Source organism: Thunnus thynnus, chromosome 6 (assembly GCF_963924715.1).
Source record: "Thunnus thynnus chromosome 6, fThuThy2.1, whole genome shotgun sequence".
NCBI lineage: Eukaryota > Metazoa > Chordata > Actinopteri > Scombriformes > Scombridae > Thunnus > Thunnus thynnus.
Genome location: NC_089522.1, coordinates 10775745 through 10798581, shown reverse-complemented (window position 1 = coordinate 10798581; position 22837 = coordinate 10775745). Strand labels below are relative to the sequence as shown.

The 22837-nt window shown below is 38.8% G+C and overlaps 2 protein-coding genes across 3 annotated transcripts; one reads left to right on the top strand and one right to left on the bottom strand.

Moving 5' to 3' along the window:
• The first annotated feature begins 1660 nt into the window (after window positions 1-1660).
• si:dkey-72l14.3 (Glyco_hydro_56 domain-containing protein) lies at window positions 1661-9011 on the top strand. Its single transcript, XM_067591652.1, has 6 exons — window positions 1661-2350; window positions 3601-3849; window positions 4486-4632; window positions 5607-5693; window positions 5939-6133; window positions 7266-9011. The coding sequence occupies exons 1-6, from the start codon at window positions 1733-1735 to the stop codon at window positions 7638-7640; spliced, it is 1671 nt and encodes a 556-aa protein (XP_067447753.1). The 5' UTR covers window positions 1661-1732; the 3' UTR covers window positions 7641-9011.
• Window positions 9012-10500: 1489 nt separating this feature from the next.
• On the bottom strand, window positions 10501-19215 carry borcs6 (BLOC-1 related complex subunit 6). 2 transcript variants are annotated; one of them, XM_067591650.1, is made up of 7 exons: window positions 19142-19215; window positions 16841-17463; window positions 16365-16548; window positions 15986-16168; window positions 13260-13423; window positions 12945-13028; window positions 10501-11562 (listed from the first exon to the last, which is right to left on the bottom strand). In XM_067591650.1, the coding sequence occupies exons 2-7, from the start codon at window positions 17450-17452 to the stop codon at window positions 11437-11439; spliced, it is 1353 nt and encodes a 450-aa protein (XP_067447751.1). In that variant the 5' UTR covers window positions 17453-17463; window positions 19142-19215; the 3' UTR covers window positions 10501-11436. The 2 variants fall into 2 exon arrangements, with proteins under 2 accessions (XP_067447751.1, XP_067447752.1); XM_067591651.1 differs by having other exon boundaries at window positions 16841-17466; window positions 19142-19199.
• Window positions 19216-22837: the final 3622 nt, after the last annotated feature.

Below are 22837 nucleotides of genomic sequence, written 5' to 3'. Positions count from 1 at the left end.
TGATAAAAATACCAAATGAGGAATATCTTTTGGAAAAATGGTGTTCATGCATCCAGCTGGGTTCAAAGACTTGGAGGATCTATGCCTAGGAGCACTGATGTTGTTGACGTTCTTCCTTTAAGTTGTCACCCATCTGTAGATATCATTGGATCTGTGTGTCTGTCAGAGTGAGATGGGGACAGCAGGATTTATGTTTCGATTTTCATATGTTACACTACAGTTCAAGGTCTTACACCATGAATTTAGATGAGTCTATGAGACTAGTCTGTTGGTTAAATTAGCCTTTAACTGCTGTTTCTTTATTAGGAAGACTTCTTATTTTGGCTGAAAATTCTTAGCTAAAAAAAAACCCTGCAATGAAACAAGCCGAATAATAATACAGGCAACGACACAAAACGGCCAAACTCCTATTCTGAATAAATAAGTTGATATGTCAGAAGTTTTTTCAGTCTATGATTTATTCATACTTAACAAAAGGCTACAAGAGATAATATTTTCGTCTTCTTTTCTCTTACAATGTTGGGTACCTGTCCGTTACATGTAACACATCAAAAATATACCCTGACATTCTCAATTTTATTATTGTTTTTATTATTTTTATTATTCTTCAAAACTAAACCCCTTCTGCAGTGCCTTGATACTGTTATCCCCCAATTTGCATGTTTTCCATCATCTCTAAATTAAAGTTGGATGATCCGCAGTGGAATAAACTTCACAAATCATCTTCAAAGTGCCTCTCTGTCAGTTTTCCTGCCTCTGCTGATGTAATTGGGTGTTAAATTATTGATGCAACCTGAGGCAGTATTTTAAAGTTGTAGGTGGTCTAACTAATTGTTGTTTTGTTTAAACTCCTAAAATCCACTGTGAGTCATTTCTTCATCTACTCCCTATGGTTTAGTGCGACACAGAAAAACTGCCAAGAAGTGGCTGGTACTGAGAAAAACAAGGAGAATATTGATGTGTTTCTTTCTCTGACAACATATGAAACTATTTGTATTTGCCTTAGATGAAGGCTTACAAATGATGATTAGCATTAAAACATCTATCTTTACTATTGTGTACAGCCCTGTAAACAATCCATAACCATTTAAAAACCCAGACCTCAACTGCGTCGTCCGTATTGTGCATCACTGAGTGTATCAAATATTCATAACTACACCAGCTTTCTTCATGAAATGTGCGACCGAGGGAACCCATGAGAAATCAGTGATCTACACCCGCTGAAGGCTGGTAGAGAAGATAAGAACATTTTAAGAAAGAATTTTAAGCTTTTAAAAATGACACTGAAATGACAAAACAGAGTCTGGTTGAGTAAAAGAGTAAATTATCAGGAGACTCTAATTAACTCTTGCAGGCTTACAGTAAAACAATGGCAAACTAAATCATGGGGCTTTTGTTTGAATTTTGTTTGTGGTGGTTTTTTGAGATACAATATCCCAGTAACTCAGGATAATCCACACACTTCACGCTAAAAAGTTTACATAAGGACCATTTCTTCATTAGAAAGTGGCTCCAATGAGCACAAAATGAGAAAATATGTTTTTTTAATTATATGTACTGACCTCTTGATGTTTTGTTAAATGACATCAGCAGCAAATTATATACCCTTGATCATGACTTTGACCATATCACATAACAGACCGATGAGGTTTTGATTCTTGCTGTTTTTTTTCAGGAACATGATTGGCTGTGAAGGCCTGAAGGGGTGAGAGCCTGAGAGGTGGCTGCTCCAATGGCGTGGACCAAGCCACAGCCGCATCCACCCCCAAATCCAGAACCAAAACTGACACTTTATAATCTCAGGACTCACACATCAGCCACAACTTTTTCATCAGCCAGTATTAAAGCCCACCCTCCGGTTTTACTTCCCCTCCTCCTCCTTCTATTTGCTGCCTTTGCTGACCTTGGTACAGCTGGTCCACCACAACCAGCTCGCCCCCCTCTCCTGTCTGGACAGCCTTTTATCATCTTCTGGGGTATTCCTGACTCTTCCTGCTCCAGTCGGCCTGATCCTGGATCTTTTGGGATGGAACGGGAGGGCCGTGTGATGGTCTTTTATGAGGACACACTGGGGAACTACCCATATTTTGTAGACCGAGACACAGCAGTCAATAGGGGTCTACCACAGCACACACGGCTGGAGAGCCACCTTCAGAAGACGCAGCAGGACTTGGAGACAGCTTTACCTGCCCCAAGGTACCTTGGGTTAGGGGTCCTACACTGGTCAGAGTGGGTCCCCCAGTGGTCAAGAAACCGAGAGAAGCAGGCGATGTATCTTGAGGCATCAAGGAACTTGCTGAAGACTTTCTTTCCTAGCTGGACCCCGGAAGAGGTGGAGAAGTGGTCACAGGTAAGAAAGGTTCAGGGATAGAGGGGATAAACAAGGTAGATGGTAGCAGGAAAGAACAGCTATGGAAGAAGAAACAAGGGAGAAAACAAGTCTGCAAGAAATTAAAAGAAAGAAGATAAATGACCAAACATGAAAAGGAAAGGGGGATAAGGGAAAGGTTGAGGGAGCATGGATGAGATGGAAAGAAAACTTCCAAAGTTGCTGACAGATGGTGGAGTGCACAAGGTGCTGAAGGGGAAAAAACACTTCTAAAATGTTTTTCTTCTTTAGTCAAGAGAAAATCTTTGATGGTAAATGCAAATATCCACTTTTTACAAGGACTTAAATGTGATCACTAAAAGCACCACTATGGTCCCATTTACTTTGAAGTATTACATCAAAAAAATAGTACTTATAGTATATTGCCAACGATACTTAGAAGTTATGACATGAGCATATTTAGAGAGGTACCAAAGGAAGAAATAGGTGGCGGGAAAATAAGGAAACAGTATGGCAGGCAGGGGGAATATGAGGGCTCTACAGCAGAGGGTGAGGAACAAGAAGCGTTATATACAGTATATGTATAGTATGCAAACACAAAACTGATGATAAATGTGAATTCAGGTGATTTGGAAGAGATGGGATAAGAGGGCCAAGATAAACAGAGATTGTTGATTTGCGATTTGACTGGAGTGTGTTACACTAAAGTACAGGTGTGGAATATGAATAAAATCTTCTATCTCAGGATATGGGCATGGATATCTATTGTATATAATTTGTGGGAAAATTCAGTTGAGAAAACATTTATAGATAAAATAACCAGATAGTAATGTCTGGTTTCAACTAATGCCGTGCGTTACATACCTGACATACCTCACTATAATGTAAGACCAAGAAAAGCAGTAAATTATCACATTTAAAAACCTGGAAGCTTCAAATGTTTGGCATTTTTGCTTTAAATTTGCTTAAATGATTAATTGATTATGAAAATAGTTGCAGATTAATTTTCTTTCAATCGACTAATCAATTAATCAACTAATTGTAGCTCTACATAGTGCCTGTCAGTGAAGCCCTGCTCACTGATTTGTCACAATATTCCCAATGGTGTCATTTTAACCAGAGCTCACTTACTCTCTCACTATCGTTATATTCCCCAAGTGTGATTATTTGGTCAATACACAAACTATTCACTGAAAATTTCAGGTTTTTAGATCACAGAAATAAGAAATGTTCGGGGGGGACTGAAAGCTGACCTATTGATCTCATCACAGGTGGACTTTGAGGCGGCAGCCCAGTCAGTAATGATGGAGACTCTAAGGGAGGTCAAAAGGTTAAGGCCCAAAGCATTATGGGGCGTCTCCCCTTACCCCAGCTGCTACACCGGTGACCCCACCCAAACCATGTTAGCCAATTACACCGGCCAGTGCCCTGCTGCAGAGATGGCCCTTAACGACGAGCTCCTGTGGCTATGGAAACGATGCTCTGCCCTCTACCCTCTCCTCACTCTGGAGAAGCTGCAGGTGAGTTACGCCAATCTGTTGTTCTTTTGTGTTTCTTTTCCCATTTTTGTTTTGGGTTATAAGCATTCTAAGAGTTTGCCTTAACTGTATCATCTGTCCATACCCTACACCTTCTTCTGTTTATCATAATTAATTTGTGCAAATAAAATAAAGCTAAACCTACTATACTAATATAGCTACATTGGGAGAATAGTAAACCAATCATAAGACAAAGAAAAAATGGTCTTTTTAAAAGTCAATGTCCTCAAAAGTACTTAGCAGGATATAAACAGAAACTGAAACTGTGCAGAAGAAAGTGAGATCAAATCACAGAAAGTTGTGAAAAGTATTGTCAAACTCAAGCTTGTCCCTTGAGCAGCTCACAACATCTACAAAACTGCAGGAAAACAACTCTCAGTTTAACACTGAAAATCAAGTGAAATGAAAAATGCCATGTCTGGTTTAGTAGTTACAAAACAAAAAGTTAAAAGTTAAGTTAGTTAAAAGTTACAAAACATCCAAAAAAAACAACAGAGTTGCTTGTATCAGACAGAAAATCCAGTTTCAATTCTGTTTCAAGTTGCTTCAAAGTACAAAAAAATAATGAGTTGATTGTAGCACTTCACTGTAAACCAAACAGAGTTGGTATTTTTACAGGGTGGAACCTCTGGAGCCAGGCTTTATTTGTCCAGTCAAATCAGAGAAGCACAACGAGTATCATCTCTGGCTGGAACAGCATTTGATCTTCCTGTGTTCCCACTGGTCAAGAGCGTCTACACCTCAACTAATACTTTCCTGTCACAGGTGAGATATAAACATATGTCTGGTATTCCAATTGGATGTATTACAAACATATTTCAACTTAGAAATGACAGACTGGTACAATGTGGATGTACCTATAATGTTTAATGTACGATAATAGTGTAAGATTTTTGATAAATTGGCACATTTTTTCCTTTATTAACTTTTTCCATTTTTGAATTTTTGATAGTTTGGGGGTAATATGGTTTTTGCTGCAATATGTATGAAAATACTATGAGATTTATGATACATCAGTACTTTTGCCTTTAATTTACTTGTTGTCATTTTCTATTTTTGACCTTCGGATAGTTTGGGGCAATATGGATGTGACTATAATATTTTATGTATGACAACATTGTAAGATTTATGGTGAATTAGCATTTTTGCCCTTGTGTCATTTTCTATTTTTCTAATCTTTTACTATGTTTTCTTCAGTTACTAACCTGTATTGCAATGTGAATGCTTTGGGTTAGCTCATAGCATATAGTTGAAGATCGGACAGACTGAAAGATCGTAAACTAATAAATATTCCAGCAGTAAGTGAGACAGTGTGCCAGAGTTTTTCTTATTTTTATCATTACATCTTAAAAATGTTGAAAAGACTTGATGATAAGGTATAACAAGCAAAGAGGAAAGACAGAAGAGACTGAAAGAGCTCTTGTTGTATTTTAGCACTGATTATATCCTAGTTCCTAAGTCTTATTTTGAGGTTTTATTCGGACAAGGGAATAATCATAAAGGTTGAAATGTGTTTTTCTTGCTATTGCTCGGTCCACGTTTGCACGATCAGATGTATGATTTGTGGTGAAACATACCGAGGTTTCATATAAAAATTGTAATAGTGTATACTGTATCATACTATGAGACACATCAAGAGACACCTTCAAAAACAGCATGCCGTGTTTCCCTGGAAAACAAAAAAAAAAAAACTCAGTGATCACTTTTTTATACTTTCTTTGTACATTATCTATTTACAGGCAGACCTGGTCAGCACCATCGGAGAGAGTGCTGCCATGGGAACAGCCGGAGTTGTCATCTGGGAGAGAAGTGAAACTAAGACAGAGGTACACAGCTATAAATTTGCATAAATTGCATACACCCATGAATCAGTCTGCACATTTAATGACACTTTTTTTACTTTATAAACATAGCTTATTATTTTACTTTCTGGCCCTGATTAAATCTCAAAATGTTGGTTTGTGATGGAAAACATTTTCTTCTTCAACATAAGAAAAAAAAGCATCATCTTAACTTTACAAAGGAAATGTAAACTGTCTATTTTATATCATACTGTCTGTCCATTTCCCAGCGGGAGTGTCAGGATCTGGCAGAGTTTGTCCGTAAAGTCCTGGGACCTTACTCCATCAACGTAACCACGGCAACTCGACTCTGCTCAGCCTCCCTGTGCCAGGGAAAAGGTCGATGTGTCCGTCAAAATCCAGGAAGTTCTGCCTACCTCCACCTCCCGCCCCCCTCAGAAGTGGTGGAGAAGGTGACAGAAAAGGTGAGAGAATGTAATTTTAAGTAGATATCAAGATTCATATGTGCTGGATTTAGTGTTTTACTGTTATTATTACAAACTTATTGTGCAACAACACAACCACTTCTACTATTAACCATAAATAAACCTGTTTAACCTTGGTCAGAAGGACTTGTTCTGTCCTTCATCTAGCAATCTCAACATCATCAAAACAGCTTTTAGTCATAATGCAAAGCCTGAAGAATGTAGGGACAGATGGCACAGGTCTAACTTACCATTTTATTAGGTACACCTGGCTAAAACTAATGCAGTCTAACACAACTGCCCTGCAACACATCCTACCCTTCATGAGGATTATAATGTTTAACTTTGGTTCTGCTTTTGATAGGTGTTGATTCAGCTTAATCCTCATTTTGGAGGCTGGTGTTTCTGGCACCTTTAAAATATATACTCTCATTGACATAAACTGAACAAAACTGAGGTTTTAGCTATGTGTATGTGTGCATTATCTGAGAAACAAGATGTACATGCTTGTAGAAAGGTTAATAAACAAGTGAGACTGTTGAGATATAAAAGGCTCCTACGGTGGGCTGAAAAGATCAATGCTCTGCAAAACTTGTCTGATTGCCTCTTTGACTTTCCCCCTTTTCTGCTACTGATTCACAAAAGTTCTCAACTTATGATTTCTCTGTGTGGAAAGTTGAAAAGAGAACAACTCAGTTTGAGTCATGACTGATAAAGACAACCAGGTGTGACTTTATAGAACAGGAAAGAAAAGAAAACAGCATGGAGTCCAGTTGCCTGAGGATCTTCTGTGTTTAGACAGCAAGAAAGCAGAGAGGAAAACTATAGTTAAGACACAACAGAGAGGGATCCAGTGGAGTTTGATCCTCTGCCAGTGTACACAGGAACGCTGTGCTTCTCTGGAAACACTCATTAGTTTTTGCAAATCTCAGTATGGGGCTTTGGTAATATTTAGATGTCATATAAAAGTACAAAAAACACTGTTTGATGCTGTTAACAGCAACAGTTTGAATTTTAGCAGTATTATCTAATCTGAAGTTTTCAAACTGATATTATAAATTGTTTTAATATATTCTATGAAAATTAAGACAACAGCATTTGTCAATATCAACATTATTTTCTTCCCTCTCAGGCAGAGGCAGCAAAAGCCACAGATCAGCCGGACACAGATGCCAAACCAGCTGAACCAGACCCAGCTGAGATCTGGAAGAAAGACTTCCAGTGCCAGTGGTACAAGACTGCAGACAGGGACGCTTCAGATCAGCAGTCCCCCAAGGACGGGGCTTCTGTTGGGGGAACAGTAGAAGAAAATGCTGGTGATGTAGTGGGGACTACAACAGCCTCTACAATAGCTTCAATGACAAAAGGTGCCTCTGGGACTGAGTTGAGGGGAAGTCCAACGCCTACACTGGCAGTACCTACAGACTGTGCTACAAGTCTGCTGAGTTCCCCAAACCTAACTGTCCTGCTGTTGCTGATGGCTGCAAGTTTCTGCCTGGAACCTTAAAATATGAGCTAAACCAGCCTTCACCTGCAAGGTCGGACCTATAACTGCAGTTATGCACCCTACTGAAGTGCCCTTGAGCAAGACATTGAATCCCTGCTAGCTTGTGGGAGTGCTGCTCTGTAGCTGAACATGACCTTTGACCTCCTTATGAACATACTGTCATGTGGGGATCAATGGAGTATCAGAGAAAAAGACAGGACAACAAACTATTTCCAGCACTGGAAGTCCAAAACTTTTCACTGGATGTGCCAAGAGACAGCGGTACAAACACTTGTCACTTTTTCAGTTTCTACTGGCTGTGTTTAAACCTTTTAAGAGTGAGCTTTAAAAGAACAGAAAAGACAGCACAAACCATAATATAGAGGTTCCAGAAAATCAGTTTGTAAAACCTGCAATGAGGTTTGTTTTTTTTTGCACATTTTGTTTAGTCATTTACTTGTCAGTGCTTTGTTTTGTGGAAATTACTTCTTTATTTGAAGGCCTAATGAACCCAAAAGTTTCCCCTTCCATTGAATATTTGCATTTGGGTTAAAGTGTCGGTTTACCCAAATTACAGAAATAGCACATTCATGGTTACTATTTCAGTAGAAACTAGTTCCAATGAAAATTGTTGACAGTGCAGTTGATTACTCAGAGTAACCAGGACACTTTGTGTAACGAGATGTGATTTTTCAATGCTGTGAGCACCATGAATAACTCAACATTAAACAAAACAAATACCTCTGTATGGTTAGATACCAGTAGTGGTATCTAACTGTTTTTTATTTTTTTGTAATGTGGGTGGACCGACTCTTTAATCTGCCTTAAAGAGCTGTTGACTGTAAAGTTACTTTTTATTAATCAGTCTCAGTTAAAAGTTTTAGAATAACATCATATAAATGTTATTTCGGACATGCTGAGAATACAGTTTTGGAACAAACTTTGAATACTTGTGATCTTGAGATCTTGAGATTTTTGTTTGGCATACACATTGCCTACTGGCAAAGAAATCCAGGATTTACATTGATGTCTTCTATCCAAAATGTTAATATCATCCTTCAAAAAGCATATCTACTGAACTAGAGCACATTGTGTCTGAGCTCTCTGGTACCCTCTACCTGTGTCCCGGGTAAACTGCACTGTTGTACATGAGCTCATTCAAATGACTCTGAAGAAACACGTTCAGAGAACACAGTACTTCGGTCCATGATAGGCATTTTTATAAGTCAATGTGGTTTATATTTGCTTTTTTCCCTGTCCAATTACTTCAGTCCTCCTTGAGGCAGTATACTGTAAAAAAAAAAAGAAAAAGAAAAAGAAAAAAGACTGAAATGTTCGTATTTGCAGCTGATGTAAATTTATTTGTTATTTTTCATTAAAATATACACTCAAGACGAAGGGTATCTAAATCATTTTTTAGTTACAGAAAGAGATCGTATGTACACAGGTGCATCTGATTGTACAACAGAAAATGAATCAAACAATTATATATATTATGAACAACAAAGTGACATTTCCTCTCATATCTCCATGTCGAGGATCCTTCCTTACCTCGACAACCTACCAAGACTCCCAAATGTTTGTTGTTTGGAAATGTGAGGCCAAATTCATCCCTAAAAGAGTATTTAACCCTTTTCAGCCATGTAAAAGTACAAGTAAAGTTCAGTATCACCACGGGGACCAGAATCATTACAATTACACACTACTGCCAGATGATACTTTCAAAACACTTTTTAAAACTATGGATTTTATATCAGATTTAAGCATCAATATTGCAGCCAAAATTAAAATTTGTACTTAACTGCTTGCAGTATTGCTCCAGACAAAATATCTCAAAATCCACTTCAGTAGTTGGTTTGGATAAATCATAAAATAGAGTGCTGGACAAGTCTGAAGTGTCCGAATCAAGAAACAGATCACAACACCATCAACACTACTCAAGCCTACTAACATATTGCCTGCCGTCAGTAATAGGTACATGTACGGGTAATAGCATAAAAATCTAGTACACGTACAATGATCTACTACAAGGCTACCCACCAGTGCAACAACAGTAGTACCACAGTCTCCTCATTAAATTAAGTAAAATGCTCCATGAGAGCCAATGGCTTTAGGTTGGTAAAGTATCAAGTTACACTGCAGTCATTCAGTGTTTGGTGCTTTTACTATTCAGTAAATTAATAAATACTCACTTCATCATCAATTAAATGTTGTATGAGTCCACCTCAGTTCACATCCAAGGGCAGAGTGCATCCAGCAATGTCTCCCAGATTCAATTCTCCTCGGTTTATACAAAGTGTCCAATCTTTTTAATGATGAAGACAGAAAAACGAGGAAATGCTGCACAGCAATTTAACTGTTAACTGTGTAATTTCTCTGAGAAGCAAACCTTAACTTATTTGGATCCAATTTAGAGGATTTTTCTCCTCCAGGAAGAAATTTAGTCAATGCAGAATAAGTGAAGAGTTTTGTTCTAAATTACGGTATCCACCATTTCCCAAGAGTAATATTTACATTTACAACCAGGACCTTGAATATATTCATGTGTGGTTGAAGATTAGCAGCTCTCTTAAGTCCTCTGCTGGCAAAATGCCAACAACTGTTCTTCTGGAATAGTTTAATGGATTCATAATATTTTTTTAAACTGAGTCCTTGTAATACAGATTTCATTTCTTTAAATATGCTGAACAGAAACAGAACCAAAACAATCCATTTAATGACACTTTGAGCAGTTTGTCTGCTACTTACATGCCTGGAAATTAAACCATTTTCTCGACAACATCTTGGACTGCACTGACACAGAGGAAGCAAGTGAGATTTTTAGCCTGAATAACACATGGCTGATGGTAGAGAAATAAAAGTAGAGAAGCAGACCTGTGAGTGAAAGTTTGAAATTTTAAATTGATGGACAGTCTGAAAGAGTAGAAAAAGTGAAACACTCCAATTTCCTTCAACAAGTACCTTCAAGCAGCATTTGAGCAACATGTTTAAACTTGTAAACATTGTGCTTAAACTATTCGGTGACCAAAAATCTGGTTGTACAGGTCAGTTCCCAGTGACGCAGAATGTATGCATGCTGCAAAAATGAAATAAATAAACACAAAAAAAGACAGACAGACTGACACACGATTCTCCCGTCCCCTCGTTTAGCCTGCAGTGAAAGAATCTGATCTTTGTTGCATAAGATTAAAAAATAGACTTTCTGTTCCTGTCCAAAAGTCACCATCTTCTGAGCAGTTCATACAGACAGCTCCATAAGAGAAGAGAGAGACAGAGAGAGAAACATCGCCCACATGTGGTGAGGAGAGATTAGTGCAATCTGAACCAAGCGGGCTGGACGGAGAACACCACACATTTCCTCCTTTGTCTGCAAAGTAGAAGAAGAGGGCGTCTATTGACACCGTCGGAGATCTGTGTGTGTCTGTGTGTTCGGGGCACTTGACCAAGTGTCTCCAAAAAGAGTTAATCTGTGAGATTTTATTACACGACAACTTCATTAGAGGAAGTGAGATTGCTTTAAAAAAAAAAAAAAAAAAAAAGCTCAGCCCCGAGAGCGAATCAAGCGCAATTAATCTGAGATCTCACTACACAAACACGGTCATCTTCAGATGATGAACAAGCAGAGGGACTATGAGCGCCAATCACCCAGCATGCCTAGTCGCAATGTTTCCAGGAATCCGGAGGTGCACTTAATCTTCGCTGCAGTGTGTGTGCGCTACCTGCAGAAGGGTGGGGTTTACTTGCAGACAGCCTCGTGGGATGTGCTTGATGTTGGATCTTTGCAGCTGGGATGTGTGTTCGTACCGCAAAGCCGGGGTTACTTGCAGATCGCCTCCAGAGCATCCAGGGTTCGTTTGATGTCACGGATTTGTGCAGCCAGGGTGTGTATGGGCTGCATGGAACGATCCAACTCCTCGCAACGAGCCATGAGTGTGTACATGCCCTGTGAGAGAAAAATATAAGGCAGGCACTGAAAAAGCTGATCATATGGACCTTGGCTAAATAAGAGGTGAATAAATAATATGATATGATAAGCCCACTGTGGCCTTGATGCAAGATTTCTTCTCATAATCTAGCTGAAATGCTTTGGTGACATAATAAAGGTTTTTTCTTCCAGGTTTGTTAACGTTTTTTCTACAAAGTGTTAACAGTCTGGTTTCAAGTTTACAAGTTGTGAAACACATACTGGTAGCTTGTATTCCAGTAAAATTACCCCTTCATAAAATGATTATAATATTCAAAATAATCAATAATCAAAGTCCAACTGAAATCACATTTAATCAAAAAGTCAAAAATAATGTTTTTAAATGTATTGTTAATAGTTTTGTATTATTAGAATGAAGAAAAGTGGTCACAAATATCACAAATACTCCTTTTTTTCGGAGGTTTGTTTGATTGACATTAGCTGGCAGGCTACTGGTGCTACATCATACAGGGCGGAGATGAAGTGAACAAACTGCTGTAGCTATAAGTCATGAACAGATAGTGTGTCACTAACAGGGATTTTGAAGAGCAACGATCAAATCTAACCGGCCTGAAGTGACATTTTCAGGTATTACATGCAGCTTAATGTGGGGCAGCTGAACAGCTAATTAGCTATCTAGCCTGCTATCTGACGTTAGCGGTACAATATCCCCCCTTTGAATGTTTGTTTGGCTCGTTCAACAAGCTGAGGTGCAGGACAAGATGTGTGTTCGTGTTTGTAAGTTATATAAGAGGGAGACTTCAGCAGGAAAGCTAAGGTGGGTTGTTGTTCAGAGTCTGTGGCTCTTGTGTTGTGTAGCAGGATGCTGTCAGGCTCAGTGTGACCAGCTGCTCTGCCTATGATAGAACGCCATGTTATTGCTTTATTCAAGATTTGATTTGCCGTATCTAACAAGGACTCCATCTACCTGAGCGGATGAAGGAACGGTATTTCATCGAAATATTGGACTAGGGGGCACAATCATGAAATCAAAGAATTTAAAATATATATTTCTCCACTTTGGTTTCTGATTTTTTCTGAAAGGAGAACACAGAACAGTGAGTTACAGAGCAGATATGTATGCTGTAGTAGACAAACTTTAAGGTAATATATGTATCCAAGAGGATGTAGTTGACAACAACACAAAATTTGGACAAACTGAAAAGTGGAATCTGTAACCCATGTTCAGGTAGAAGTTTCTAATTCATGTTCTGGTGGTCTCACTTAACCTGCTCTTAATGTTTTATGATTTCCTACATTTCCCAGAATTACCACCAACAATGTCCAGAGAATGGACATGAACTTGTTGCTGTCAAAGGAACACAAACACAAACACACACAAACACACACACAGGTGTCACCTTTATACTCATGTCGACAGACTCTCCCAGACTGTCAACTGAGTCTCTGTAGGTCTGGATGTAGCCCACACTCAGAGCTGTCATCTGGATGAATGGACAGATGGACAGAGAATAATAAAATATGGGTGAGTAAAACAGTGGAAGTGAGAGAGACAGCAAGAGAGCAAGAAGAGACTGCTAGTGTCAGACAGTAAGAGGCGGTGTGTGCATACATGCATTTACATTTCAGCATAATACACTCAGTGAAATGATACACCTGAACGTGGACCATAAACTGTGGCAGTTAAAGACAGAAAGAACTGATTCAAGACTCACATTCTGGATGGTCCCATTGAGGCTCCGCATCATCATCTCCACACTGTGCGCCACTTCCTGGGTGTGTCTCTGAAGGTCCATTAGGACGGCAGGATCAATGGGTGGGATATCTGCTGGTCTCCGTGACAACCCCCGGCCACCGTAGATGGGACCTGAACAGTCCGCTGACAAGAAATACTTCTGAGATTAGATGGATAATATATAATAGTAGGGCTGCAACTAATGGTTATTTTCTGTTGATTATTCTTCTGGTTAATCTAAGTGTATAGATTATACTTAAATAATTTAAAACGGATAAAGCAGCAAATATTCACATTTGAGAAACTGGAACCAGCTAATGTTTGTATTTTTTCTTGATTATTGAGAAATGAGTCATCAAAATTGTTGGTTTTCTGTGCAATGACTAAAAGACAAACTATTTGAGCACCAACAAACACACACATGTTCAGACAGACCACCCAAACAGTCAGTGAGTGATGCAAACTTTGCTCTTTATGCACAAGCTAAGAAACTGTGGTAATTGTGAAAAGAAGAAAGCAAACTAAATAAAACACACAATATATACAAGAGTAACTGAAGAATTATTCTCATTTGAAGAAACACGTCCTCCATTAAAAAGACAGTCTGCACAAATTTAAACAAATTATGGCACTTCACCAAAAGCACACTTGTGCCTCAAGTCATTAAATCTTGAAATATACAAAAGACGGCTGGCTGGTGGTCCAAAAGAAACAAGTTTCCATCTCTGAAAATGATTCCTGTTAAGCTGCAGCAGGACCTCAGTTATAAATTCTTTCAGTCTAAACAAAGTCTGTGAGTCATCCATCCTAATTGAATCAGCAGGTAGGGGGAATGAGCTGCCACAAAGGGCGTATTGACTCTGTTCCTGTGTTTAAATTGAGTTGCCAGTTTAGCTGACACTGTAATCCGGAGGGGTTTATCTCTTGAGTGAACAGCAGCAGTTCAGGAAAATTTGGCAAGACAGATGGCTGCCAATGCAAACACTGGACGTTGTTTTTCTTGGATGGATTAGGTCACCCTGCTGAACTTTAAGAGATGATTTACTTTCTTTAATAGTTGTATTCATGTAACCTTTAAGAAAAGAGCTCTATTTCAGTTTCAGTGGGGTCTTTCAGCAAAGTCTCTGCTGTGTCGTTAAAACACTGTCTGAGTCTGAGGTTAATTTAATCAGCCGTGAACGAGTCGGACGATGGACTGAGCCAAAGTGTGAGTCTTCATCACATTTTAATTATTTAAAAATCTCACCCGGAGAGAAATGAGACAGCTGGTTGGGATTCAGTGAACATACGTGTGACTTTCTAATTCACCTTCACACATCCTCCAAATAGCACCGCACTATACGGGAAAATCAGCTCATTTTAAAAATAATGATGTAGGGAAACAGAAATATAGCCGTGACTATAATGTAGCATTACTACAACAGTGGCTCTGCAACCGGTCTTTGCAAAATGAGAGTTAAAACTAAAACCAGAACAGCAAGAAAAAGATTGGGTTGAGAGCAAACATGACACCAGATAACCTGTCAGATAGCTATTGAAAAGGTTGCTGATCAGCATTTTTGCTTTTGTGGCCGACTGCTACGTCCCTTTTGTGACCGATTCCTGAGCAGATAAAAGACACAGTTCAGAAACTTGGATATTGTGTTTATATATCATGAACTATATGTTCATTATGTAGTAGTGTTGAAACTACTGGTTGCATTATGTTTTCACTGTCATTTACATTATTATTATTTTATATCTTCTTCTCTTCGCAGTATGCTATTATTTGCTGCAGCAACAACTGAACTAAAAACCTTAAAGAGTCATTTTCCTTCAATATATTCAACCAAATAATGATGAAACAATGACAAAATATGACAAACTTGACTTGTACCACAATTATTTATGTTAATCATGTTTTCAGAGCTTCCACATGCTACGATAAAGAAATTAAAGAATCCGACTTGTCCTCACTACAAACATAAACTGTAATCAAGTTAAAATATACTGTATTAATATACTATATAGTGAACTTAAGCTGTGAAACTATTAAAACACAAATGAAACCGCAAACAGTAGAAATGGATAAACACGAAATGAGAAAAATCAGATGAAAAACTATTTTAAACTTAAATAAAATAAAGTGAATCTTGCCCAGATCAGAGTAAAACTGCAGGTTGTTAGATGACGTACGAAAGCTTCCATCGGTTCATCATAGAACAACAGACAAAGCAATTAATTTGCTAAAGATAGTGCACTCCATTACTTTTTATTTGGACATGACCAAAGCTATGCATAAATGATGAGTAGCGGCTGTCTGGGCCCGTTAGCCTCTGCAGGGGAAAAACTGGCTGTGAATCTGACTGCGAGTCAGACAGCTTGCACTGCAGTTTCACCACCACTGCACATAACAAGGCTACTAACCTGCTGAAATTCCTAAACCTCTTCATGCAGAGGAAAAATACAAACAGCCCATCTGTTAGAGCCTCCTGACACTCAAATATAACGCAGTCATGAAAGCAGTCTACATGGATGCACTCTGTTTGCACATACTCTGTGTCAGCACACACAAAAACACACACACACACACAAATCCAGTTAAGGACTGTGGTAAATTTCACTTTAAACGTTGAGTGAAACTTCTACTCATCGTGTCGTGACTTGCAGTATTTATAAAAGCAAATTCAATTGATATGTTGAAGTTTGTTTCAACTTCTTACTCACAGTCACTGCAGTCCAGACTGGGCTTAGAGCTCATCTTGATCTTCTGCTCCAGGTTCTTGGTGATGAAGTTAGTCAGGTCTCCCTCGTGGCTGACCGTCCCCTCTAGCTCCAGAGCGGAGGAGATTGTGGCCCGTCGACCCTCTGATTGGCCTCCTCTGCCCCCTCCCCGAGCCCCTGAACCACCTGTGGAGAGCATGCCAACATCAGCTAAATAAGGTCATAAAATACTGCCAGTGATTACTGACAATTTAAATATGGAGGTCCTCCTTTATGTAGATACAATTCATTTTTTTATTACTTTACATATTATGTGTATTTATCAATTCAGGCAAGAAAGGAGAGGACGAATGAGACAAACTGCAATAAAAATCTGTTCGACCTCCACATGCTTGGCTGATTTCATCCAGGCTTTTGCTGTCCTGCATCCCTCGGACGTTGCGGACCCAAACCTGAGCCATGACATGGGGAGGGCAGGGGGCGTCATCTGAGGGAAGAAGAGGAGGTAGAGGAGAGGAAGAGGAGGTGCTGGGACCTGGCGCTGAGGAGGAGTAGTGTCGTAAAGACTAAAAAAGTAGGTGGGGGGTGAATGAAGAATGGAGGAGAAGATGAAGGGAAGAAGAGGTTAAATTACTGCTTATTCAATCATACCAACAAATCATTATGAAACCAGCCTGAGAGCTCATCAACTTGGGTGTTGAATCTTTACGTCATTCGCATTGTCTCTCCGTTGACTTTGTATGCAATCCTGCTGCCTCTAAAATATGCCTTGCGTTCTGTCTGAACACGGTTATTCCCATCACGCCTTCTACTATAAACACAGCCTAATAAAGCTAATAATGTTTACAGTCCTCTCACCTCCACCTCTTTTCTCCCTTCTGCATGCTGATGCCTCCACTTTTTTTCATTCTTCTCATCCTCCTCCTCATCTTGTTTCTCCTTCTCTCCATCTTCCTCATCCTCTCGGCTTTCAGTTCCTCCATCCTGAGTCTCCACTTCTGTCAGCTGCCTGTATGCGGCGGCAGGGCCCCCTTGCTGAGATAGGTCTTTGGCGTGTGCTTGGTGTGGTGAGTCCCACAGCAGAGCTGCACCAGGAGGCTCGACAGTGTTAGAGGCCTCAGGAAAGTCTGTGTCTTTGGAGCCTGATTCAGAGTCTGCTGTGCATGTAGCTGCAGGGAGGGAGGGGTCTGTCACACAAGGGGTGTGTGATGATAAACTAGTTGTTCTCTCATTATTGTCCATGTCTGTGTCCAAGCAGCCTTCGCCATCGTAAACTCTGTTTTCCCCGCCTACATGGTTCTCTGTGTGTCCGAGGGACTCGTCCTCTGATGCCTCCCCAGGACAGGGCACTCTGCTCCCCCCACATTTAACTGAGACTGGAACGTGAGGGCCGTTTTCCGAAGAGACGGGTGTCACAAGCCCGTTAGCTGTTTCTGGCACTTCTGTGCCAATCACAGGGGAGAGACTCATCCCTCCACCTGCTGCTGAAGGAAGAGAGGATGTTACAGGAAACCTATTAGAGGAAGTGACTCTTTCTAAACCCATATTTAATCCTTCATTAATTTAGACTGTTTCATCATATACCCACAGGGTTTTAACATATACTACTGCTTACTATAGATGAAACTATGTTTAATAAGGAACTTTGCCCTTAATAAAATATATATCTTCAGACCCTGAAAACTTTCTTCTTACAATGAGATATCAGGTTGACATGAAAATAAAAAGTTCTGCCAACATTCAAAAGGTTTTGATCATTTCACATGAGAAATGTTGAACTTTTTGTTTTTGTCTGTGTTCAGACTGGTTTGAGTGGGTGGGTGGGGCTCCACTGGAAAAAAGTGATGTCACAAACGTACGTGCATTAATGAAATAAGTAGAAATGCTGCACACTTATTCCAATGTAATCAGTTAGGACACATTTCTGTCCTATCCATTTGACCTGATGAAGATCTGTGATGTGTGTTAATTGCTCTCCTTCAACCCACAAGTGTCTGTGCATCAGGATTTAGCTTTTTTCCAAACTTAGCCTTGGTTTAAAACATTTTGGGATGGATAGTAAATATTATAGAGAATATTACACCTCCGATGTATTTTAAACAGCATTTTGGGTGCTTTAAAGTTAGAATGTTTTCCTGATTTAGATCAGAAGAATATAATTTGTTTGCATTCAATGCCAACATTTAATAATCAGTACTCTAATAACAAAGTACTGATACTCAAGTATTGGGATTTAATACAGAGCCCTCGGTGAGGTACATCTTCACATTGATGCAAAAATCCTGTAAATCCATTTTTACCATGAAGCAGTCCTGCTCACTGATATGCAACATTTCCAACTATAGTTGAATATTACAAGCAGAGATGTTAAAGGGAGAACTACTGTGGTATATTATTTCATTACAAATGTTTATTATCTGTCGCCCAACCCTAACCACGGATATCTAATTTCTCATCAAACCATCAACAAACAAGAATACTGTGGATGTCTCTTAAAGGAGTTGACTGGGCTCAAAAATGATTGTAAAGCAGATGTACAACTCAATTTCACAGCCTCATATGAAGATCTGGATGTTGAATTTGAATGTTTCCACATCTGAACCTGAAGTCTTCACCTTGAGGGTGTTAATGTGAAGACTGTAATTGAAGCTAAATATGTACTCAGTACAAGCCTTTGTATGTTTCGAGAATATTTGCTATTGAGCTCATAATATCTGCTGTTGTATGGGACAGCTGTGATATTTATTATTATTGTTATTTTCCCTAAAGCGTGAAATGACGTAATATTAGGTTAACACTAGCTTCAACACTTGGCTAACTTTGTTGGCGCTAGCTTGTAGTCACAAGACTTGATGCAGAAGTCCGTGAACACAGAGTACGCTGCATAAAAGAGACAAACAGCATAAAAAGAAATGAAGAATAGATAAATAACTGCTTGTCAGCGTTGAGGAAGTGGATGTGGTCTTGTCATTAGCCGCCTTGTTGACTGATGTTAGCGCAGCAGGCTAACGTTAGCATCCAGGCCTCTGGCTCACAATGCGTTTTATGCTGTGACACGGTTACTTCACGAAGGCTATTTAATGTCATATATATACTTATCTACTGATAGATTCACATTAAAGGTGTTACTGAGCTCAAATTTATGAAAGAAACACTCACCAGTGCAGTTTATGTCCTGAAAGATGCAAGCAACAACCGAGTCCGACCTGAAAATCCTTCCGTGCGAAACCCAACAGAAAAGTTCCGCATTGCAAAAATAAAATCGTCTCAAGATAAGTTACTAAAAACATTAATGAGCTTTTCTCTGATGACATAATGATATGTAATAGAGCAATAGATGTATTTAAATAAGTTAAAAAAAAATCCTTGTTGCTCGTTTTTTTAAATTTGAAAACAGTGCATGCTGTTGTATTATAACTATAACCAACATATAGAAATCGTCACTTATAACATGTGTGACAATAATACAATAACAGAAAACAATTAGGCATCATAATGAAATAAAGATAACATAAAGGACATGACTTCACTTTCAGTTTGTTGATACAGTCAACGTGGTAACTGGACAAAGTGCAAAGCTAATAATAATAAATAAATAGAAAAATAAAAGGCAGGCAATAAATCAGATTTTTTTTTAATCTTGGAGCATACTAACTGTTTGTGCACATTTCTTATTGTTTATAAGTTGACTAAAATAAGACTCAAAATTCTTTCTAAATTCAGTCATCAAAAGTTCACACTAGAACTTTTTATGGATATTAAATTTTCCCAGTGAAATTAATAGATTGACAGACCATTGAACTTTATGGTTTTTGCTTTCTGCATATTGAGCTGATTGATTGTTTTTTTCTCCACTTACATCATCACAGTCCATGCTGCATGTATCTCTGTTCTCCCACAGATGGAGACAAACACCGCAGCCCCTTAGGCTATAAAGATGAATACAAGTTGCATACTGGTGGAGGCAGAGCATCCTGGTGGGCAAAGACACAGGATGATCAGGGTTCAGGACCCCTTGGTAGCAGGCAAGCCTGAAGGGTTCCTTGAGCTAGACACTAAACCCCTTTCAGGCAGGCAGCTGAGTCTGACCTCTGACCTCCTGGTAGGAGAATGAAAAGGCAACAGAAGAATTTCCTCAAATAAGTCATGAAATACTGTAAGTGTTTGTCAACGTTGGAGATATTCTCTGTCTTTCATGTTAAATAAAAACACAGTTTGACTAGAAGCTGTTTCTTTTGTACAACTTTTACAGAAACCACATAAGACCCAAGAGTCAGAGTGCGGTGGTTTGACTTTGTGTATAATCTTTATTGGCCTCATGCAGCCACTTTGCACTTTGTTATAAAATAGTGGTATTTCATCTGAACATCAGAAAACAATGGAATCTCTGGATGGAAAACTATTTGTTTCACTTAATAATACTGCACACACCAATCATTCTTGTGCTCAACTTTGAGGTCTCAGTGATTACATTGTTTTGTTTTAGATTTGTTTGTTTTTTTGCTATTTATCAGTCTTTTAGGATGACAAAACGAAATTTCACTAATAAAACTAATAAAACAAGCACATGTTCAGAATTAAATTCAGACACTTAAGTACGATGCATTGAAGTTACGATTAAACAAAACTGCAATTCTGCAAAATGCATCAGTTGCCTTAGAATCAATATAAATATAAATAACAACAATTATCCAAAGTTTTTATGGACATTCAAATGTAATTATGGCAAGGTTCAAGCCATGAAATACTCCGTAAACAAACTAGTGAATCAGTTCTGTTGGCAACATGATATCAATCAATTTCCCACAGTTTTTGGTTTGGGGAAGGATAATGATCTGAATGATAGTGATATAAACATAAGATCCCTTCTTTTGACATTATCATCGTCAGTTGTTGACTCCGACTGTTGACTCATAATTGCCATCATTTCCAGTCCTCATCTAAATAAATGTGTGTGCAAAATTGAAATCAGGACAAGATTCACACACTTGTGTCTGTTTTAATTAGCTGCTGAGCTGCTGTTCTTCTTTTGACTCATGAATTAATTTGAGAAAATGTGTTTTGGAAATTATTTAAACTGATGGTGAAAGGACTAGAGAGGAGGCTTAAATAATGAGAAGGCCTCGGTATAACATTGCCTCTACAGTGGAAGCCGGGCCAGCGTCTGTGGCTTTTAAAACCCTTGAATGTGGTCAGTAAATGACAAACACTGCTGCAGAGGAGGAGAGAGGATTCAAAACCACACCATCACCACATCTAAAGATTGTGTAAAATCTCTAATCTACGCCAGCCTTCCAGGCCAGCTGCTCCCTCTCTCTCGTTGGGGAATCGGCTGTTTTATCTCATTTGTTCCCCCTCCAACTCTCTGCCAAACATCAAAGCCTGAGACATTTACCTAAAGACAATTAGACCTCTGAAGTAAGCCAGTAGTTTCCACAGTATCCCAATAGAGGACTCAATAACCACCATGACCCTCACCATATTTTCCTTTTCTTTCTAAGGAGATTACTGTCAGAGAGAAGTTATTTTAAATGACAAGTAACTGCCACGATAAAGGCAACATTTAGGAAAATGAAGGATACAAAGCAAATTGAAAGCACGTGCCTCCATACAGATGTGGTTTTTTGATCGTAAAAGCTGGTGACTTCATGATGCACACTGGCAACCAAAATGACAATGAGCACCCCGATAAATCCCATACTGTATGTGACTTGTATCCTAGTTCAGTAGCAGGTCGGCCGTGTGCTTCAGAGGACATGAGCTGAACAAAAGCCCTCTCTTCCTCCTCAAATGAGACAGTTTATCTTCACAGAAACCAGAAGTGATGCTACATTTGTGTGCTTCTTGATTTGTCTAACTCAGATTATTTAAGCCTCATATTAACTTTAAAAAGTATATTTGTATGGAACAAGGATTGTGGATTTTATCCCCTATTGTTTATATTGGAGTCACACTACAAAGGTATCTCTTCAGGTCAGTATGGAGAGGAGGAATGATCAGAGTAATCAATAACTTTCATCATGAGTAAATCATGTGAGTATTGTATTATGAGAGACTTGAAAAAAGAAATCCAAACATATCTTTCAATAGGAAGGTTCATGCAATGAACATGTTCAGGCTGCTAATAAACAGTAGGAATTATGTTTCTCTCATTAACAACTGGCTTTCTCATTGCCTCAAAGTCATTTTTCACTCAACTAGACAAGAATAGACAAGACTAGATTAGATTAGACTCAACTAGACTAGACTGAAGTCTGCTTTGGCCCTCACAGTCATAGCTACTAGTTTATTTTAATATATTATCTTATTTTATTTTGATTGGAACTCTGAGATTTGGTTTTATAAAAATATACTTCTGTGGGTATTTCGAAAACCAAGACATGCTTCATCATTTATATTTTTAGATATTTACAGTCTTGTGCTTACGTCAAGGAGAAAATGATGGGCTTTGAAATGTCTGAAAAATTGTTGCAGCAGGTTTAGAAGAAAATGTTTTCATCCAGGATGCTCAACCGGAAGATCCAGTGGTTAGAAGTCAGAGGCAAGACATCATGAGGGAAAAGCATCTGTTGGAATACATGCATGTACGACAGCTATGATTTCCTGAGATTAGTTTAAGAATCAGAGAAGTGTCTGAGGCAGTTAGCTGTAAATGATCTTAAACCTGAGCAGGCCGCTTCATCCAGTATGAGAATTTTACTGAAAGGGACACTGTGGTGAAGCGCTGAAACCTTTTATTACACCTAAAAGGCGCTTTTATAAGCAAATTGGTGAAAATAAGACTTTCTGGTCTACTGAGCAGTGGGAAAAAAAGTCAAATGGGTAGATGAGTCATTCTGTGGCAAATGCCAAAAG